Source organism: Sebastes fasciatus, chromosome 9 (genome assembly GCF_043250625.1).
Source record: "Sebastes fasciatus isolate fSebFas1 chromosome 9, fSebFas1.pri, whole genome shotgun sequence".
Lineage (NCBI taxonomy): Eukaryota > Metazoa > Chordata > Actinopteri > Perciformes > Sebastidae > Sebastes > Sebastes fasciatus.
The window spans coordinates 27,330,013-27,350,225 of NC_133803.1; the positions used below are offsets into that span (position 1 = coordinate 27,330,013).

General features: G+C 41.7%; 1 protein-coding gene across 2 annotated transcripts in view; it reads right to left on the bottom strand.

The window, feature by feature from the left end:
- Window positions 1-2,549: 2,549 nt before the first annotated feature.
- The window catches only part of LOC141774367 (uncharacterized), a 34,111-nt gene continuing 16,447 nt past the window's right edge, over window positions 2,550-20,213 (bottom strand). For both annotated transcript variants that reach the window (XR_012595319.1, XM_074646999.1), the window contains exons 3-4: window positions 7,363-7,420; window positions 2,550-6,453 (exon numbers count right to left, since the gene is read on the bottom strand). Coding sequence is in view for 1 of the 2 variants with exons in the window: in XM_074646999.1 (XP_074503100.1) it covers window positions 6,438-6,453; window positions 7,363-7,420 (74 nt within the window). In the remaining variant the exon portion in view is untranslated. The remainder of the gene's footprint in view (window positions 6,454-7,362; window positions 7,421-20,213) is intronic.

The window sequence follows — 20,213 nt, forward strand, 5'->3', positions numbered from 1 at the left end:
AAAAACGCAAAGTTAGATATAGTGAAGCCCGTCTTGCAAAACAGTTTCAACTCGTCCTGCTCCAGCCTCCCGACCGCGGCCAGAAGACATATAATAGGGGAGACAATGCTGTGTCTGCTTCTCTGCACTGCTTGCCTTCACTCACACACCGCGCTCGTTCTTGCTCTTTCGCTCCACTCTCACGTGCATGCGCGCACACTACACACTGCAGAAGAGTTAGTTTAGCTCTGAGAATATCTAGTGAATGTACAGTGGACGTTTGTGCAGAAATAAATGCTGCAGCTCCTCCAGACCAACAGAGGTTTCCCGTGTTGTTTCCTGCTGCTGAGTGAAGTGTCAGGGCTCCGGAGCGAGTAACGTTATCGTCTGTGACCGGGTGTCGGTGTCTCCCCTGTTCCCTCCGACCGCGGTCGGGAGGCTGAAGCAGGAAACACAGTATCAGCATCGATCCATGGAGAGACCTTCGTCTGGTCAGCTAACATTACTGCCAAACAGGTGAAATATAGAGTGATATTGTGGTTTTAGCTGACGTATGTCGCCTCACTGTTTTGATCAATGCTCGTTCATGTCTATGTAGAGCGATGAGCAACAGGACGCGGACTTTCGTTGACTTAACGGCCACAGGTGTCGCGGTTAACGAGCAATTTCTGATTCTTACAAAGAGTCCTTTTAAGTTTCCATGAATATCAGTTTTTCACTCCTTCCAACTTTGTAGGGATTTCATAAAGCAGTGCTGCAGGTTTCCTGTCCCAGTTTGAACAGAGCCACACTCTCTCCCGTCTCAACTCTCTCAATGACCAAGAGGAGAACACTGCAGGCTTTTTAACTGAGTTACCAGAAATCATGAAATATGTGAAAGCAGCTGGGTGTTGTCAGGAAAAAAAGGACCGAGACAGACAGGGTGACTCACCAGCTACAGACAGTCACGAAGGAACCAGGACAGACGTGTATACTGGCAGACTGACAGTGACACCGAGAGCCCAACACTGCTGCTGCATTGCAGAGTGAAGCTACAAGTACTGTACACTGTATGTGTGTATGTGAGAGGGAGAAAGTGAGAGTTTGTATATGCTTACAGTGACACACCTTAATAAGCAAGTCACCTCCTCTGTGTGAGGCAGAGAGAGAGATATGTAAATAGGAAAGCAGGTTTGGCATATTATGCTGCTTGTGTGTGTGTGAGTGAGTGCTGAGTGGGTGGCTCATATTCAAATTTGTTTGATCCTTTGCCATCCCAGCTAATAAATAATAGGGGACCATTTCCTCTGGCAGCCAGCCAGCCATCTGCTCACTGTACACAGAGCACACACATATACAGAGAAATACACTACTGCTATAATTAAATTAAATAAATAAATAATGTCTGATCTGCTTACCACACACACAAACAGTAAGTAATGTTATTGATGGGGGCAGCATAAGCAACGTGTGCTGCCACACATCAGTGAGAGTGATCATCTTAAACTAGCATTTAGTAAACGGCAGCAGTTGAGACCTTAATTGACCCTTCGCTAAGTCCCGCCCCTTGAACGCAGAGGGGCCAATCATAGCGTGGCATCGGCCAGCTCTGACCACGGTCCGACAACTATACTATGTGTGCTCTATAGTCTTTCATGCAATCGTTTCAGATTTTGGTAACACTTCATTTTACAGGTCCACAAATGTCATGGTAATTAGGTGATACATTTATCTCAATTTATTGAAAATTACTTTATTATAAACATTATTTAATGATTATCACTAATTTATTTAATACATTTCCAGGAAAATAATACAAAGTTAATTGATATGTTTTATTTCCATGTCTGCTGATAAATATATAATAATTAGCAAATAACTTATTTGAAATTTCTTTAAAAACTCCCTGAATCATTACATTAGCTACAGGTTACATTTGTGTAGACAATCAGTCTTCTATTACTTTTGGTTTTCCACCTCCGATGAAGAGCAGCGCACAGCCGCTTCTCAAGCCTAAGGGCCCTATTTTAACGATTATATGCTATTTTAGCATATCACTATTAAATATTGTTTATAATAAAATAATTTTCGATAAATGTTGAGGTTAATATTGGGGTAATTTGGCAGTAATTTCTATAAACACAGGGCTCTGATCCAGGCGACCGCTGTCCGTGCGTACCAAGTAGTTTGGTTGCCAAAACCTATTCTGAAATATTTACAGGACAGTGTTGTAGAAAATGCAGTGACTTGCAGGGCTCCATGAATGAATAAAGTACCAGCTTTTAATTGTGGATTATTACTATTATTTACAAATGAGTACATGCTTCTTAACCCTTTTCTGTCTAAAATAAATATAAATGATATTTATAATGAAATTAAATAGCCATTATGAAAGGCAAACTCTATGTAGAAAGAAAGGGCTGGCAGCAGCAGTAGAAACGCTGCGGGTGTGGACAACCCACGCGTGACATACGCAGTGGTTCAGCGAGGCAGCCGTCGTCACACACAGACACTCAGAGTGTGTGTGGTTAAGGCTGGGTTTCACAGCTGTATGTTTGTGTGTGTATCCAACAAAAACACCAACAAAGGAGTGGATTTTACATAAAGACACTTTATTAGCTTATACATACATCTCTGGTTATAATAATTAGATATATAATACCAAGAAGTCAAAAATAATAACTGTAGTTATATATTTATAAAACTAAGCAGATATACTACTCTTGACTTTTAAAAACATAAAGGTCTTTGATAATATATTATAGTTCTCGTCTTGTTTCATCTGTCACCAAATCTAAAAAAAAAAAAAAAAAAAGGGGTGAAGAGGTTATAGAGTATGGATTCAGGATAAATGTATATGTGTGTATGTCTGTATGTGTATATTATTGTGAGCCACTGTGTGTGCACCAAGTAAAATGTCACATTTTCCACACACCCAAGCATCCAGTTTTATAAGGACAACACATCTTGATCGTTTCATCCGCTGGTGAAAAAATCCTGAAAATACTTTTAAAGAGAAAGTAAACATTCTGGGGATAAATTATCTCACACATATTTTAGTGAGGACAGACGTCCCCCTAATGCTAATCCTGCTGAAACCAAGCTCCCTGTCATGAAACATACCGGCCCTGGTGTATCTTTAACGGATGATTTTTAAACACATTTTCGACACAAACCTCAAGTCGTGTAAGTCATTTCTTGTTAAATCTTGACCTTGGATTTGGTGCAGTGAAATCTAATTTCCTCTGTGAAAGTTAAGCACAAAACACAGTTGCAAAGGTATTTGGGAGCATTTATTCATTAAATCTAAGAAGGCTCCACTAACCCACCCACAGTAAATAGAGCTTTAGTTCTGTCATAAACTCAAACTTCTAGTAATTTTTAGTAGGAGCACAAGACATACCAGCACATTTATGGGTTCACTGAAGGTTGGGCTGAGTGGTTAATATCAACCTTTTCTCGCTCCAATCCGTCAAATTGGTCAGTACACCCTTTAGCGTCTGCAATGGATGCACCAGGCTTTCATCTAACTCCCCATCCGCATCATTATTAAACAATCAGAGCAAATAACGTAGTATAAAGAGCGAGGAAGTCTGCATACTGTGGATGGGAGGTGAGGATCTATGAGTCAAACAAACACCCAGGATACCGCTCTTTGTGTCGAGTGTGAAAGTCGACGTTGACTTATTTTACTGTAGTTAGTAGAGTCCAGAAGATACGTAACAAACATACTTATTTTAACCCAAACCACGATCTTTTCCTTAGCCTTACCAAGTAGTTTTGTTTTGTGAGTAAACCTACAAACTAAGTAAACCTACGTTTGAAGTTTATTTTCAAAAGAGACTGTATGCATTTTAATTTTGTCCATTTATTCATATGTTAATAAAATGTATCAATTTATCAATGAAATGCTCTATTACTATTTACGTGACTCTCGTGGTCCTCCATATCTAAATACCTGGGAGTGTGGAAAATGACAAGCACACACACACGCACAGCACCATATATATGACTGAACGCTGACACAAGGTTTAGAGTACTCTAACACTGTCGGTATAGGAGCGGACCTTGACACAAAAGCTGAACGAGGAGCAGAAAATGAGTAAACCTTTCCTTCTCCCCTAAACAACAACATATTTAACCCCCCACCCCACCCCCATATATGTTCTCTCTGTAACCCTTAGAGTTACAGCACCCTGGGTAAAATGCCTCATAACTACACAGGAATACACAGAAGCTATGCATACTTCAAAATATGGCAACTTCTCTGTCAGCTTATTTTCATCAATTGGAGGTAAATGCTCGCTGTGCTGGTAACTGCTGTGTCAAAGTCTATTAATTTGAATTAACTGCTGTGTTGTAACTCCAAACAGAAGCTATGCTCAAAGAAAACAATTGTTTGGTTTGACGGAGGTCTTTAAAGTATAATTGGTGCTTATTACAACCTGACTCTTAGTGTCGTAGTTTTCATCATAATAATCAGTAATAATAACATTGTACTCATCAAGATTAGGGCTACAACCATAGAGTGCTACAGGAATGAGTCCTAAAACACGGAAATGAGCATTTTAGCACTTCCGGTTCCCTCATTTGGAAGTCAATGTTTTTTTTTAATGGGTTTTTAGTTAGATGCTTGAAATAAGGTACAGTATGTGGTAGAGATTTTAACGTTTTGTTCTACAATATAAAATACGTCAGTAAATATCCCACTTGTGAATTTTGAAGCTTTTATGTGTCTTAAAAAAGGCGGTTGCTAACAAGTGGCTAAATGAGACTACTAAACGTCATCACACCGACACGTCCGCCTTAACAGCCTCTTTGTTTATACTTGCGCTCTATTATCTGTCTATCTTGTCAAAATTATCTGACGATAATTTTTTCAATTAATCGTTTCGTCTGTAAAATGTCAAAAAATTCATTCAAATTGGCGAAAAATCCTCCATTACAATTTCCCCAAAGCCCAAGGACATGCTGTCCTCAAATGTTTGGTTTTGTCCGACAGTTCAAAATCCAAAAGATCCTCTAGAAACCACAAAATATTCACATTTGTGAAGCTGAGAGCAAATAATTTTGGCATTCTCATAAAACAATTTGAAACTTTTAAAAGCAATGGTTTTTGAAACCACATGTTTAGCAGCTGGATACCATCATGGGTTGGCTCCGGTCAGCCCTGCTACCAATTGTGGGTTAGGGCAGTTTTCCCTTTTTCGTGGGAACAACGATATTAATGTATTGTGTGAACATAGTTTTCATGTGAAGTGAGGGATTTACTATACATCAGACTGGCACATACGGGTACGTCGCAAAAAGTCAAGGCCGCGCCACCTTCTTGGGGAAAGAAAACCAAAGATCCCATTAACTTCAACGCAATCTGACGTATATTTGGATTATAATTTAGACAAATTCGACGCCATGCTGGTCTGGTCTATAGCTTGGAGCCATTAAGCAATTATATATTCTTTAGGACACGGCGTTTTTTGATTTATTGTTGGTGCAACCAACTGCACAGCAACTCTTCGGCATAGCGTTATTACTATTACCGTTTTTTTTAAAGTAGAAGTTTGGAGACGTGTTTCAACTTCTTCTGTTTACTCTGTAACCCACGGGATTGTTTTCCCCCAAAAGGGGGCGTGGTCATGCTATCCTACGCTGGCTGACGTATTGCCGGTCTGATGTATCGGCATTTGTGGTGCACTCACATTCAGTATAACCTCCAAAACTGTCTTATTTGTGACCTGTCTGATAGTCTTACCTCTTGTGTTTCTTGCCCTATTGGACTGTTTTTAGCGAGTGTTCCTAGATCAATGACTTTAATGAGTACAATGCTAGGCTACGAAAACAAGACCAAGGTTGTAATAAAAACAGAATTATCTTTTGAATAACTCCTCTTTTAGTTAAAAAAGACTCAGTAACTTCTTGTGCTTTTAATTCCTGGTCCACAATGACTTTGTAAAAGAAGTTACCATGTTGGGCATTAAGTTTTAAAATAATCACTGGCACGTGACTGTGAAGAGAAAGGGGCTGTAACCTCCAGTGTTACTATTCCGTGTACGGGTGCTTTCATCCAGATGGCCTCTGGCTTTCCAAAGAGGTAGGACTATTTTGTTGGCAACACAAAGATTCTCAGCTGTCTTATTTATTTTTCCTCTCTTCATTTTGGCAACGCAGGGATGAGCCTCTGCCCGTCCGTCCGATCAATCAGTCTTTTCTGGTGGTCCACGGGAAATGCATAGCAGCAGCAGCAGCAGCAGACAGGGCGGAGAGAGGTTTTCAAGTGTTTACAGTGTTTTGTCGCCTTGTTTCGCTCATCTGCTCCTTCGCCCTTACTGCTTGATTTTGAATTTCATGATCATTTCTCCATCCAGAGATCCACTCGTCCATCCATCCATCCATCCATCCATCCTGCTAATAACCCTCTTCTTCTGTCTCTGGGGTGTGTGTGTTGTCACAGCAGCATCTGATCAAGGGGCATGTCACGGTCAGGAGGCATCAAAGCTGAAAGACAAGAAGGAAATGGTGCAATTACTGCACATGGATGCATCTGTGTGTGTGTATGTGTGTGTGGAGCCTGTGCTCAGCAGAATGCAGGGATCCGTCCTCCTCCAGGTAAGGATGGAGACTGATTTATTCACCCATTAAGAACTGCTTCATCATTAAATATTAACCCAGCGCCATCACTCACCCTGCGGCCAATGCATTAACGCAGGGGTCACACCAGGGTGACCTCTCATACTCACACACGATTTGCCTTTTCCGATTACTGCAAGCCACCTTTACAAAAAATTGCTCCACCAGTCATGGCCGTAGCTGGTTCAGAACATAGGTTTTAATGTGATTTATGTTCAATTGTAGAATGTAAAGTACTCCTCAGCTTGTTAAAACTTCAAAATACCCAGAAACCACAGAGTACAATTGAGCATAAACATTGACTAATTTAACCATATTTTTATTGCATAACTTCCGTACTTAACTTACAGCAGTTACACAGTAAGTGTAGTTATTTTACGTAACAAATGTAGCCTGCGTATTTTAACCCAAACCACGAACTTCCAAAATTCGGATAACGTGAGAGTACTCGTTTTTCGACAGTACGGCAGGTGCCGTACCGGGGATCAGGGCTCGAGACTAACGGCAGAAATCGGCAAGAGAAGAGCAAGTCAGCTGTTAGCAACCGGTTGGCAGCTCAGTCCTGCTCAGCCAAATTAGAACGGCTAACGTACAGAGGTTGCATTGAGTTACATTATGATTCCTTCAAGCTCTGTTCAGTAAAAATTATTATTGGGCCATAAATTATAACATTATCATGATGTGTTCAAAATGTAATCTTGTAAAACAAATTGTTTTTGGCGGATAATCAGGGATTAATAATACAATCACACAAAAAAATCTGTCAATGTGACTCACCTGTCCCAAAGCTTTACACTCCTACAGGAGTTGGTGCAGCAACCAGCAGATATCAGAGCTGCGAAAGAAAACAAAAGAAATAATTAATAATCAAATCAATTCCAGCGCTTATTGTCAAATGTGTGCGTGACTGTTTGTGTATGACTTTCAACTGCAACTAACAACTATTTGGATAATCGATTAATCTGTCAATTATTATTTTATTACTGATTATTAATCATTGATATTTGAATATATTGAATACATTCTGTCTGTTTTCTCTCCGTTATGTGATGGAGCAATGTAGCCAGGCTCAGCTTTATCAAGCGTTAGTTTTGAAATAAATTAGTTTTATCAGGGGTAAGACTGCAACTAACAATTATTTTCATTATCGATTCATTTGCAGACTATTTTCTAGTCTTTAACTCCTGTTCTGGGAGATAAACACGACCTCCGTGCTAAAGATGCTAGCAGAGCAAACTAGCTTTTTTGCAGCCGGAGGAACATTCTCCACCATTATTACATATTTATATGGATCGGCACATGGATCGGTGAGCTCAGTCTGATAACCGTTACGTGAATTACATCATATCGGAGCCCAACGCCAATAGTGGATCGAATCGGTCCCATCTCTCTCTACTTTCAACCACTGCCAGTTTGCTGCTAGTTATTCCAGCCACGCTCAGTGAAAGGTGTATCTGCTCACTCGGAGCTGCTTCGCTGACTGTATGACACAGACACTTTTCTCTCTCTGTCAATCCACTTTGATTCCTGTCATGGATGGGCAGCCACTGGCACATTTCTTGTTACCCATCATCCTCTCCTGTCCTTTCTCTTTGTGACAGTTACCATAGATATGTCGGTCCGTCTGAATCTGTTCTGACTGCGAAACGTCTTTTTAAAATTCATATGCATTCATGTAAGAGAGAAGCGTCACAGTCGGGCCTTGATAGGCTACTATATGCAATAATGATTATATAGAAATGAGCTGTCAAAGAGAAAATGTGTATCTTATATGTTGACAAGGACAAATAGATGCTGGTTTTCCACCCCTTTCTCCAGTTGTGACCCTTTCTGTATCTCAGACAGCTGAATGACGTGGCGGTTGGTAAGAACAGAGCCAGCCACGCCAAATATCGTCACTGTCTACCACACACATAATTACACTGATTAGTGGGAAAAGAGAAAACCTAAATTGCGGGTGAATTCTGCTCTGTTTCACTGCAAACAGCTCTTTAGTCTTAGCAACAGAGGGAGAGTGTTTGAGACAAAGATGTCAGCTCAGTTTGATGAGGCAAGAAGAAGATTTCTCATCATCTGACAAACAAACTGCTCGGTGTTTTACACATCACACAAACACATATCTCTCTCACTGTCCATGTGCCGGAGATGAATGTTGATTGGATTTATGCAGATTGGACAAAATTGTGATGCTAATGCTGTTTCTCAGCAGGAGTAGTTACCTTTTTGTCAGTGATATATTCAGGACTGTATTAATAAAAACAACAGTGCTGATTCTTTCTGCAATAGACCTCTTTTCTGTTAGGAAACATGATGACGTATTTTGTGGGCGGAGCGTTAAGTGGAGGCAGAAAAATTCTCTGAACACGTATTTTTGGCTTGTTTTTTTAAACAATGGCTGAAGAAAATACTAGTTTCTCTCAATATGTGCTGTCACTCTCCAGGATCACAAGTGTTAGTTGAGAAAGTTAACATTAACCAACGGGACCAGATTAGCCGACCCCTACGCCACTGGCAGACTACAGTCTACAGAGTAGTAAACGGCTGGCTAACGCCATCTCCGTGGTCAAATGGGCCGACGCTACAACTTTAGAGCACCCATATACTGACATTTATGTTAAATGCATTGAAACGGCCCCGATGGAGCTGACCATGGATGTATAAAGAGAACGGAGCTGACTGGAGAACTAGAGACGGGCTTGGAGAAGTTAGAGGAAGTATACACGTGTGACTATGTCTGGTTTTCAAAATAAGGTGTTAACAAAGGGAACTGTACATACAAAATACATTTATAGAAATAAGATTGATTGGATTATATTCACCAGAAGTATAAAACATTACATGTCCCTTATAAATTAAAAAGAAAATACAACTAATTTGTGAGGGAAATGTCATTGCTGGAAAAGATTTAATAAATAATTCCTGACAATGACTGATATATTAGACTTCAGGACATCTCTGACTACAAACATGCTGAAAATCAAACATTCTTTCTGTATTAATTTAGATATTTTCAAAAGTAAAAGTCCCTAAAAGTGTATGATTAAACTTTTTCCCATGGTATTATGTTAAAAAAGTAAAAATTTAAAAAACAAAATCGCAATAAATTGCAATATCGAATTGCAATACATATCAAATCGGCACCCAAGTATCATGATATTACCGAATCAGGAGATGGTGAATCGTCCCAGCCCTGGTGAATAGTGAAAATCACAGTGTTGGTGGAATATTCATATTCAACACACCCACATCAGCATGACCGAACCCAGCGTGGCAGTGTGTACCGGTGCAAATGGGAGACTCTGTTGAGTGAACACACACTGCTGCTGCTGCGGCACGACAAGCGTTTCCATCAGTTTACCGCGGTGAAACTAGACGCCTGCTGTACGTGTTGGACAACCCCAAGTGAGCATGTGGCAGAGCAGCTGTGGAGAGGAAGAGAGGCTGACCACTGACTGTGGTCATTTATCAACCCTCAAACACAGCTTAACCAGGCAGCGTGTGCGTGTGCGTGTGCGTGTGTGTGTAGGTGATGAATATTGTAATTATAGAGGAAACACTGACTACGTTTACGTAATTTATGACAATATTCTGAATTTGATAGGGGACATGTTAACAGTATATTCTGTTTGGATATTCTGAATTAGGCCTTATTACAAATGGAGCATTTTCAGATTAAGACATGTGGGATATGCTGATATTATTCAGGTTTTAGGAGCATTGTTTGGACATGTATACAGCACATTCAGATTATGCGTCTCAGTTGGGGTTTTTACGGCCTCTTGCCTGTTTGCGGCCAGCTCTGTGCGTCATACACAAACCAACTAGCCGACAGTTTGCAGAGATGGATGCCCAGAAGAAAAGCCCACATTTCTGGTTAGAAGGAGAAACACACCTACTTTTAAACTTCATGATGTAAGTAAGTGATAATGTACAGCGAGCCGTTAATTGTTGTGAAAGAGTGCCCGACAGGGCGATGCTGCACCTCGACACAAAGCGAAGGGGTCTCTCATCGCCCTGAAGGGGATTCTTTCACAACAATGACCCGCTAGCTGTACATTATCCCGCTTATTATGCGGCTACTTACTTAAGAAATCAATATTTTGACACAAAAACGGTCCGCCAGAGTCTTACATCAGAGCTGCACCCATAGCAACGGTCTGTTATACATAGCACCGGTCTGTTATACACAGCAACGGTCTGTTATAAAGAAATTACAGACTGCAGAACGCCATGATTGACCAATCAGAATCAAGTATTCAATACAGCCGTGTAATAATGTGTAAACATCTTAGTAGGAATATTGTCTTTCTCGGAATAAGGGCAAAAACTGGAATATTTGATGCATGTAAACGTAGTCGTTGACAGTTCTTTGGATCGACCTGTGTTACTCCACCTCTCTCTCTCTCTCTCTCTCTGTTTCATACAGTCATTCTGCCCTCGTTCTCATGTTGACCTGCTTACGCCTCTGGTTGTGTCTCAGTGGTCCAGGCTGTCAGACACACACACACACACACACGCCTCTGGGTTGGTTCACAGCTGTGTGCTCTGCTTCGCTTCAATGCACCTCACTGTGTGTGTCAGAGAGAGTGATGGACGGAGGAAGGAAGGGATGGAGGAAGAGGAGAGTGTCTCAGGGAGAAACAGAGAGGAGGGAAGTGTGTGTGTGGGTGTGGGTGTGTTAGTTTTCAAGCATTTTATTCTGTAATTACATATTTTTTTCTGTTGAGGAAAGACGTAATAGAGACGCAGAGGATCTCTTTGAACGAGAGGACCGTCCACCATCAAAGGGCAGACGCACACAATAGGTGGTCGAGGGACGGAGCGGTGGCGGTGGCGTTTCTGAATTTAAAGTCTAATTTCTGTGCTGCTCAATCACAACCACCCACGCTGCTACACACTCACACGGAGAAGGTGAATATGCTGCATCTATTTGAATACATAAAGAAGGCTTGGAGTCCACACCTGGACACTTGTACACGCTTCTACAAAGAGGTTTTTAAATAAGCATTTGTGTACATGTGTGCTGGTCAGTGTACTAGAATACGAGCTGCATTAATATGCAAAATGTCCCAGTGTTGAAATAATAGGGGGGGGGAAAGGGCTTCAAAGCTGACTGGAGATGAATTGCCAGGGAAGCAGCTGTTGGCCTAGTTAGCAGGCCTGTCCTTAACACAGGACCTCTGATCACACACACACATTACAAAAGCTCACACACACACACACACACACACACACACACACACACACACACACACACACACAGCCTGTACTTGAACACAAGCTGCCAGCTTCAGTTGAACTTTGCCAGAGACCTTTGCTGACCCCTCCCCGACCGCGTCGCCATCATGTGCTATTATGCATGTGTGTGCGTGTGTGCTTCCATTTGTTCATCTGGACCCGTGTGTGTGTGTGTGTGTGTGTGTCCCTGATTTCACTGTACTGTAATATCCCATAATCCACCAGGCCCTCGGGTCAACACTTAATGACTTTCCTGCCAAATATTCCAAGACTCCGCCACCTTCCTGACCCACTTCCTCATAAAAAAAGAGGCCCCATATTACGTGTCATATATACAGTAACCCTGCAGCAGGCAAGAATTTGATGTAAAAATTCATTAGTTCTAGTTCAGGCAACATCGTGAAATGTACGGCTACTGCTGGGAAATCTACTCCACCCCACAGGACGTGGCAAATCAATATGCAAAATACAAAAGCAAATAAACACTGATGAGCTAAATCTGTAATGGTACGTTCAAACACCAAGAGCGAAGCGATTACACACAATATCAATGCAAAGAGGCCAATGGACGCAAATTTGTGCCGGGCGACGAGTTGATATATTTCAACCCGAGCCATACTTGCCAACCCTCCTGATTTTCCCGGGAGACTCACGTTTTTCATCGCCCTCTCCCAGTTTCCTCCCGGGGTCACAATTCTCCCATATTTCTCCCGATTTATGAAAAATGTTCACTCTTTTTTTCCTTTTCGTTATCTGTTGCAGTATACTTACTATACTTGTTATTTTCACTCTTTTAAAGTCACCAGAATGCAGGAAACAAAATCTCTGAAAACTATTTTTTCTGGGGGAGGTTTTGAAATCCTTTAGCGCTGGTAGGAGACACATTGGGCTTTCCATTGACTACAATGCAAACCCATTTGCGGCAACAGTAAACACTCCGAGAAAATGCGCCGGGAGTTTGGTGACGTAGTTTAAAGAGCGAAAGAGACACACAGGGAAGGTGGGAGTGGAGGTGGATGGGTCCAACAAACCCAAGGCTTTCATCCAGGAGACCGCTGTTCGTGTCCCGTGCGTCACATTTCACTTTCACTTTACAATCAGCTGTTTGTTTGTGTCCCGTGTTCACAACGTTCAGTCACATTTTCACTGTACAAACGTAGTAATTTTAAGCCCAACCATGTTGTTTTTCCTAAACATAACTGAGTGGTTTTGTAACCTGAACCGAAGCAAGTGTTTTTGTTTAATTCACAACATTAAGCACACGTGTTTACCGCGACCAAAAAGTGGCGCCACGGGGTCTGACAAAGCATTAGTATGTGTCGAGTTGGGATGAGAACGTGGATGATGCTGCTGAGAGCCTTGGCTTCTGGTCTCAGATGAAAAACCAGTCCCGACCTATTGAGTTTTTAGTTTGACGCAACATACACACACATGTACAGCCATAGAAGCAACACTGAGAGGCATCAAGAGGTGTAACACTAGCAGGTTGAACTGGCTCAAACAACAGCGCTATTTGAACCTTCACACCAAGTTGCTGACGTATGCATAACGGTACATTTCATGCTGGAGTTTGTGTAGCGGATGCTGAAATCCACAGGAGAATAGAATATACCTGAGCTCCTCTCTCTCTCTTTCTCTTATTAATCTGTCTTTCCTGAATATAAAGTCCTCCTGACAACCTGCTTTGCTATCTCTCTTTTCCCTTTATATGGTAGGTACTGCAAATAGGCTTGTTTGGATTGAGTTGCACTAGAGGTAAAAAAGTAACAGTGGAGCATAAACTACTGTAAACCACACACACACACAGTGAGCCTCTAGCAGGAAATTAGAGTGTCAACACTAGTTCAGCCCGGAGCAAACACCCACATACTGCATTCACTACACCGCTCTCTCTCTCTCTCTCTCTCTCTCTCTCTCTCTCTCTCTCTCTCTCTCTCTCTCTCTCTCTCTCTCTCTGCAATGATGCTACTGACAAATTAATTGTCCCTAGGTAATGTTCCCCTCCATTAGCAACAAAGCAACTGTGTTTCTGCAGGGTATCCACAAAAACAAACATACATACTTTAATGCACAGCACCGCAGGCTGGATAGAGTAGTGAGCGATGATCAGGTGCAGAATAAATCTGTATCAGTCAGTGCCAAATATTAAACACACCTAACCATCTATGGACGTGTTTGGCAGCAGAAAGCACCTTTTTTGTCTTAAAAGAAAATCACTGTCATGCAGTTTATTCAAGATATGTGTACCCTTAAACACTTACAAAACCATCCCCCGTTATGTGGAGCAGTCTTTGCTCCAGCAGAGGTTACGTAACAGTGGATATTAAGACCTTTTATTTGAGTAAAAGTAGCAATACTACAGTGTAAAAATACTTTGTTGCTTTGTTACAAGTAAAAGTCCTGCATTTATTATGTATATATAAGTATGCAAGTATTAGCATCAAAGTATACTTAAATTATCAAACTTAAAAGTATTCATTATGCAGAATGATATATATTATATTATTGTATTATACTTTGTGATGCATTAATGTGTTCGTCACTGTAATATTGCAGCTGGTTAAGGTGGAGCTAAGAGCTAGTACTTTATATACTACCTGGTAACTTAACCTGTGATAATACATCATAATATATTAGTTGATTTTTTTAAATTTTCTATTAATAATCTGAATATGCAAAGTATCTAGTTATTAAAGCTGTCAAATAAATTTAATGGAATAAAAAGTACAATATTTTCTTTTAAAAATGGAGTAGAAGTATAAAATAACATAAAATGTACTCATATAGTACCTCATAATTGTAGTGAAGTACAGTACTTGAGTAAATGTACTTAGTTACAGTCCACTACTGGTCTCCATGCCTCACCTACAAGGAGAGCTGACTGACGTTTACAACAGGAAGTGGAAGGTGCGGTCACTGTTTCACAGCTCGGCCACGTCAGTAAGGCTCCCATCAGCCTCAGAACACATCCTGACGCGATGCAGCGTCTGATACCCTGGAGAATAGACTACACTCACGATCACACACATACAGTGTGTACTACCTGTCACACACTCTCTCTGAGGAGCTGCAGGCGGCTCACGGAGCAGATGCAGGTGTGTTTAACCCTTTGATGTCGAGGGAAAGACGGTTACATCGTGTTCCAGTACATCTTTATCCAAAGTAGAGCTCCTGATCCCACCATCGGCCATGTCAACATAATCCACGTACAATCCCATTCTGTCATTGTAATCAACTGGTGACTTCTTTCCTCACAAGTCAACCAATCATGTGATTTTTCAGACTACTTCCTGGCATTCACACAGTCGGGGCTGATGTGTTAAAGCTTCAGTAGGCAACAATTTTTTGCCATCATTTGGTAAAAATTTCATAATAACCTTTCAGCATATTGTAATTCAAGTGTTCTGAGTGTTTGTTACACCGCCATGTTTCTACAGTAGCCCAGAACGGACAAACCAAACACCCTTAACTTTTCCTGCTTGGGCCGGAGTCGATAACATTGACGATGCCGTCAGCGCTGCTCTCTCTCTCTTGCTTCACCAATCGCTTCCCACGTACACACACACTCTATGCACTCTACTCTTACGACAACTGACTCTAGAGAGGGCCATTCGCGTTTTCACGACAATCACCGTAGCTCTCCAACACGCTGCGTGATTCATGCGTCGGGTATTCACACCAGCTGCGTTTCTGCTGCTGCTGCTGCTGTTGTCAGCCCTTTCTTTCTACATAGATTTTGCCTTTTAATGGCCATTTCGTTTCATTATAAATGTCATTTATATTTATTTTAGACAGAGAAAGGATAAGAAACGTGTGGTAATTTGTAAATAATAGTAATAATCCACAATTAAAACCCCGTACTATATTAATTCATGGAGCTCTGCAAGTCACTGCATCTTCTACAACACTGACCTGCTCATGTTAACAAATGAAGGAATTCTGTCCACAGAAAAAAATGCTTGAGGGCTTTTATTTTGAAATGAAAGTCCATCCATTCATCTTCAACCGCTTATCCGGGGTCGGGTTGTGGGGTAACAGCTCCAGCAGGGGACCCCAAACTTCCCTTTCCCGGGCCACATTAACCGGCTCTGAAGCGGGGATCCCGAAGCGTTCCCAGGCCAGTGTGGAGATATAATCTCTCCACCTAGTCCTGGGTCTTCCCCGTGGTCTCCTCCCAGCTGGTCGTGCCTGGAACACCTCCCAAGGGAGGCGCCCAGGGGGCATCCTCACTAGATGCCCGAACCACCTCAGCTGGCTCCTTTCAACGGAAAGGATCAGCGGCTCTACTCCGAGTCCCTCACGGATGACTGAGCTTCTCACCCTATCTCTAAGGGAGATGCCACCCACCCTCCTGAGGAAACCCATTTTGGCTGCTTGTACCCGCGATCTAGTTCTTTCGGTCATGAAATGAAAGTGTTGATTTAAAAATAAATCTGTAGAACACGGGAGAAGTTGTAATCTTCAACCTCACCGCTAGATACCGTCGGATCACATCATTCCTTCAAGAAAGAAAAAAAGTTTTCTGTTTATTGAGAGTTTTTTTACGGGGATAAATATGGTGGTATAGAATGGGCAAAAGAAGTTAAAAGGAAAGAAAGAGAGCAGCTTTTCAGATATTCTGGAGAGAGAGGAGGGAGGGATGTGCGTGCTTCAACCAGAGTTACTCACAGTGATCCTGAAAGACGCAGCGACCTTCAGCTCGGCACATAGCTGTTATGACACATCACCAAGGTAAATACTCAGTGTTCTTCACACACACACTCACACAGCCTGCGTCAGCCTGTCAACATGCGTCACACACATTGTTAGTCGTCCCACAGTCTATTCAGTTAGATTCAATCCAAAAGTCACAGTGGTGGAGTTAGACCACATATTCTCTCTCTGTTGGTGCGAAACAAGAAAGCTACTTCTGCCCACATACTGACACACACACACACACAATTTGATTTCCGGTTTTCTATTCAACACACACCAGTTGTCAGTAGCTGGGAACAGATTGTGGGGGCTTAACTGGCATCGAGGGTCATGAACGTCAGCTCCAACCCCCCCCACAGGGAATTCAAACTGGGACAGGAGCCAGTGAACTCTCCCGTCGTTCTGCCCTGCTGGACCTTCATCCTACCAGACCACTGCTGGATGAGGGAACGCACGCCCACATGGTGCAGATGAGATGTTAGTTTAATGATGCCCGTGGGGAAATTTCATCATTGCAGCAGCGGATTTTAAGTTAAATTATGAAACCAACAAACTGAGACTAGATAGGAACGAACAAACAAAAGAAGAGAGCTGGATATGTTTAGAAGCAGAGGCAGTGAGACCGCCTTCACACTTTTACTTGCATTAAAATGTGTTTTATTGCAATCGGATACTGCTTGACCACATTAAAGGAACCTCATGTAACTTTTTACATGTATTTTTTTTTCATTTTGCCAATGTGTGAACAGGTTGCAACCTAACCTAAACAATGAGACCTTCCGCGACTTTCTTGGTTTCCTCTATCAGCCTGTAGACTGCTTTTAATGTGAAGAACAGGGGCTGTTCGTTCCAGGAAAATCCAACGTCATTTTCAGCTCCAGTGTGCAACCATAGCTAACGTTTGGTTAGAAATGGAGTCCGCTGATATTAAAGACACTCGTGGACGGAGTTTCTGCTTTAAATTTGGTCCGACGGAAGTATAAAAGCGGTGATTGGGTCCTCCAAATCCAGCCAAAACAAAAATCTATTTCTCAGCCACATTTTGAGAAGCCTTTTGAATTAAGACGGGCCTTGTCAACACATTTATGACATATTCAGGCTTCAGAGGGTCCAGCCCCTGAATGAGACACAGCAATCCTGTTTTATGTTCGGCAACATCCAAAGATAGCCTCTTATCTTTCTGTCTGCCGTCGTTGTCTAGAGGATACAATCATTGTCTGTCATTACAACACGATTTAGAGCAGTCATTTTTATGACGGCGGGGGGACGGGCTGTCTCAGAGGCACTTCAAGAAATCTCCCATTGCTGCTGAATTAGGATCATTTGATTATTGAGTGATTTAGCTTATTGTGACCATCCTCTTCAGCCTGTTAAAGCCTTATTGATGGGGCCTCATCAGACAGATACAACCCCATCAAGGCAAGAATGCATTATGGGAGAAAGGTCAGCAACAGAATCATTATATTGGCAATTATTGTCATCTATTTTAGAGATTCTTCTCTTGGACCAAAAGAAATTATTTTTCAATATTTTCAGACCACATATCTCTAAATGATATGTACTCTGTAAGGCTACATGTAGTGAAACAATACAGTAAAACCTGAGCATAAAACAACAAATAGTTTGTGTGAAAGACAGAGGCTGCTGTGTTGTGGTGTCAGTGTCTCGGCGAGGATGGACACTAATGAGAAAGAAAGATGGAGCCTCCTGTTTCCGCTACAGTATGTTGCTTTCTAAGATTCAGTGAAACAGAAACATTGAGCACAAACTTGAGAACACTTCCACAGGACCAACTTTAAATCCAAGTTAAAAACTTTGTCCTGGGTGTCTTTAACTGACCCTTAAATACTGATCATGAACCATCTCACCCTCCTATCCTGTATTCATGTCTCTGTTTATGTAATTCTAAATATTTCTGTTAGCTTTGTAAATATCTAATGTTAGCGAAAGGAAATATAAATACATTATGCAAATATAAACCAATCTGCTTTCATCCATCCACACGACATTCACAACACTTCCAAACGGAATGGGGCGGAGAGGCAAAAAACGCCATGACCGCGCCCTCTTATGAGACAGGAAGTGTATACCATTTCAAACCATTAGGCTCGTTCGAGATGAACTGCGCCTCGCCTGGAAAGTAGACGAGATCAGGCGGCGGCAGTTTAGCATGATGTGCTCATACATCACACTTACAAAAATGGCAAACTGCCTTCGAATCGTCCCCCACTTGAAGGAGAATCCAATCTTTAAGTCCTCTCTCTTCTTCCCAGTCTTTGTTGTACTTTTAGCCACATTTTGCCCACTTAGTACCTCGGCATTGTTTATTTTGGATTGCATGCATTTCATTGCATTTTTGCATCCATTTTTAGCTTGTAACTTGTAACTAAAGTTAAAGAAGTTGAACATTTTATTTCATTTCTGCAAAGACCGTGAATCCAATGTCAGTAAGGCTCATTTGAAGAGAACGGTGCTGCGTTTCTTTTGTTTTTCAGTGCTAACATGTTGAACCAGATCGGCATGATGTGCTCGTATATCACACTTACAAAAAAGGCAAACTGTCTTTGAATCTGAGTTGTGTACGGAACCTGCAACAGGACAAACTAGACCACTATAGAGGAGGAAGACAGGAGCCCAAATATATAGCTACTCTTTAGAAACAAGACCAAAAAAATGCAACCTGCGACTAGCAATATTTGTAAGCAACTTTTCAGGAAGCCCAAAGTTGCTTATAATAAGTGACCTTGTCAACTTTGGCAGATGCATGCATATCCTCTGTAGTTCCCCCATTACCTCTTATAACCACAAATCCCCTTTTAGTGAGAAACATTTATTTTTTGTGATTTTGGTGAACTGACCCTTGGAATCAGTTTGGAAAATTGTGCTCTCTCTCTACAGAAAATCGTCCTGTACATCCTGTGCCAACCTCTCAGTGACGTCTGTTTGTGGTAATAACGCTAATGTCTCCAACTTAATATGGAAATGACTCAGTAATGTCGACATTTTAAATACAAAAATAAGTTTTTCTTAAGTGGTTCAAATGGTCACAAATGTGTTTGTGCTCAGGTTTATTTTAGTGACAGCCCCAAAAGCTGCAGGTATCCACGACTATGTGGCTTATGTTTATTAATAGCTGCAGCGGTGTAATATATTATGTGCTCCCTTGACAGAAACTAGATGACTCTCTGTGTGTGTGTGTGTGCGTGTGTGTGTCTGTGTGTCTGTGTGTCTGTGTGTCTGTGTGTCTGTGTGTGTGTGCTTTCAACTCGCCATGAAGATACTTTCTGCCTATGCACAGTAATGTGAGATTGGGCCAGCTGAGCCCGACAAAAACTGCTGTGTTTTCAATTGCACCTAGGGCACTGATTTAACGGCACACACACACACACACGTAGAAACACACACAGACACTGTAACATGCACACAAACATGCATGCAGGCCATCTGTTGCAGTCAACACCATACCTGACCCTTGTAAACAAACAATAGCGCACCAAGAATACATGCACTCAACACACACATGTACCACACACACTTCCCTCTGTCCACACACACACAGCCAAGAATTAATTAAGCAAGGTAATTTTGCAATTGTGCACAACGTGAGGGTGCACCAAAGGTCTCGTGTCAGTCTCAAACTCACGTCGCGCTACATCAGTGAAACTGTGTGTGTGTGAACAGAAGCAGTTCATTTC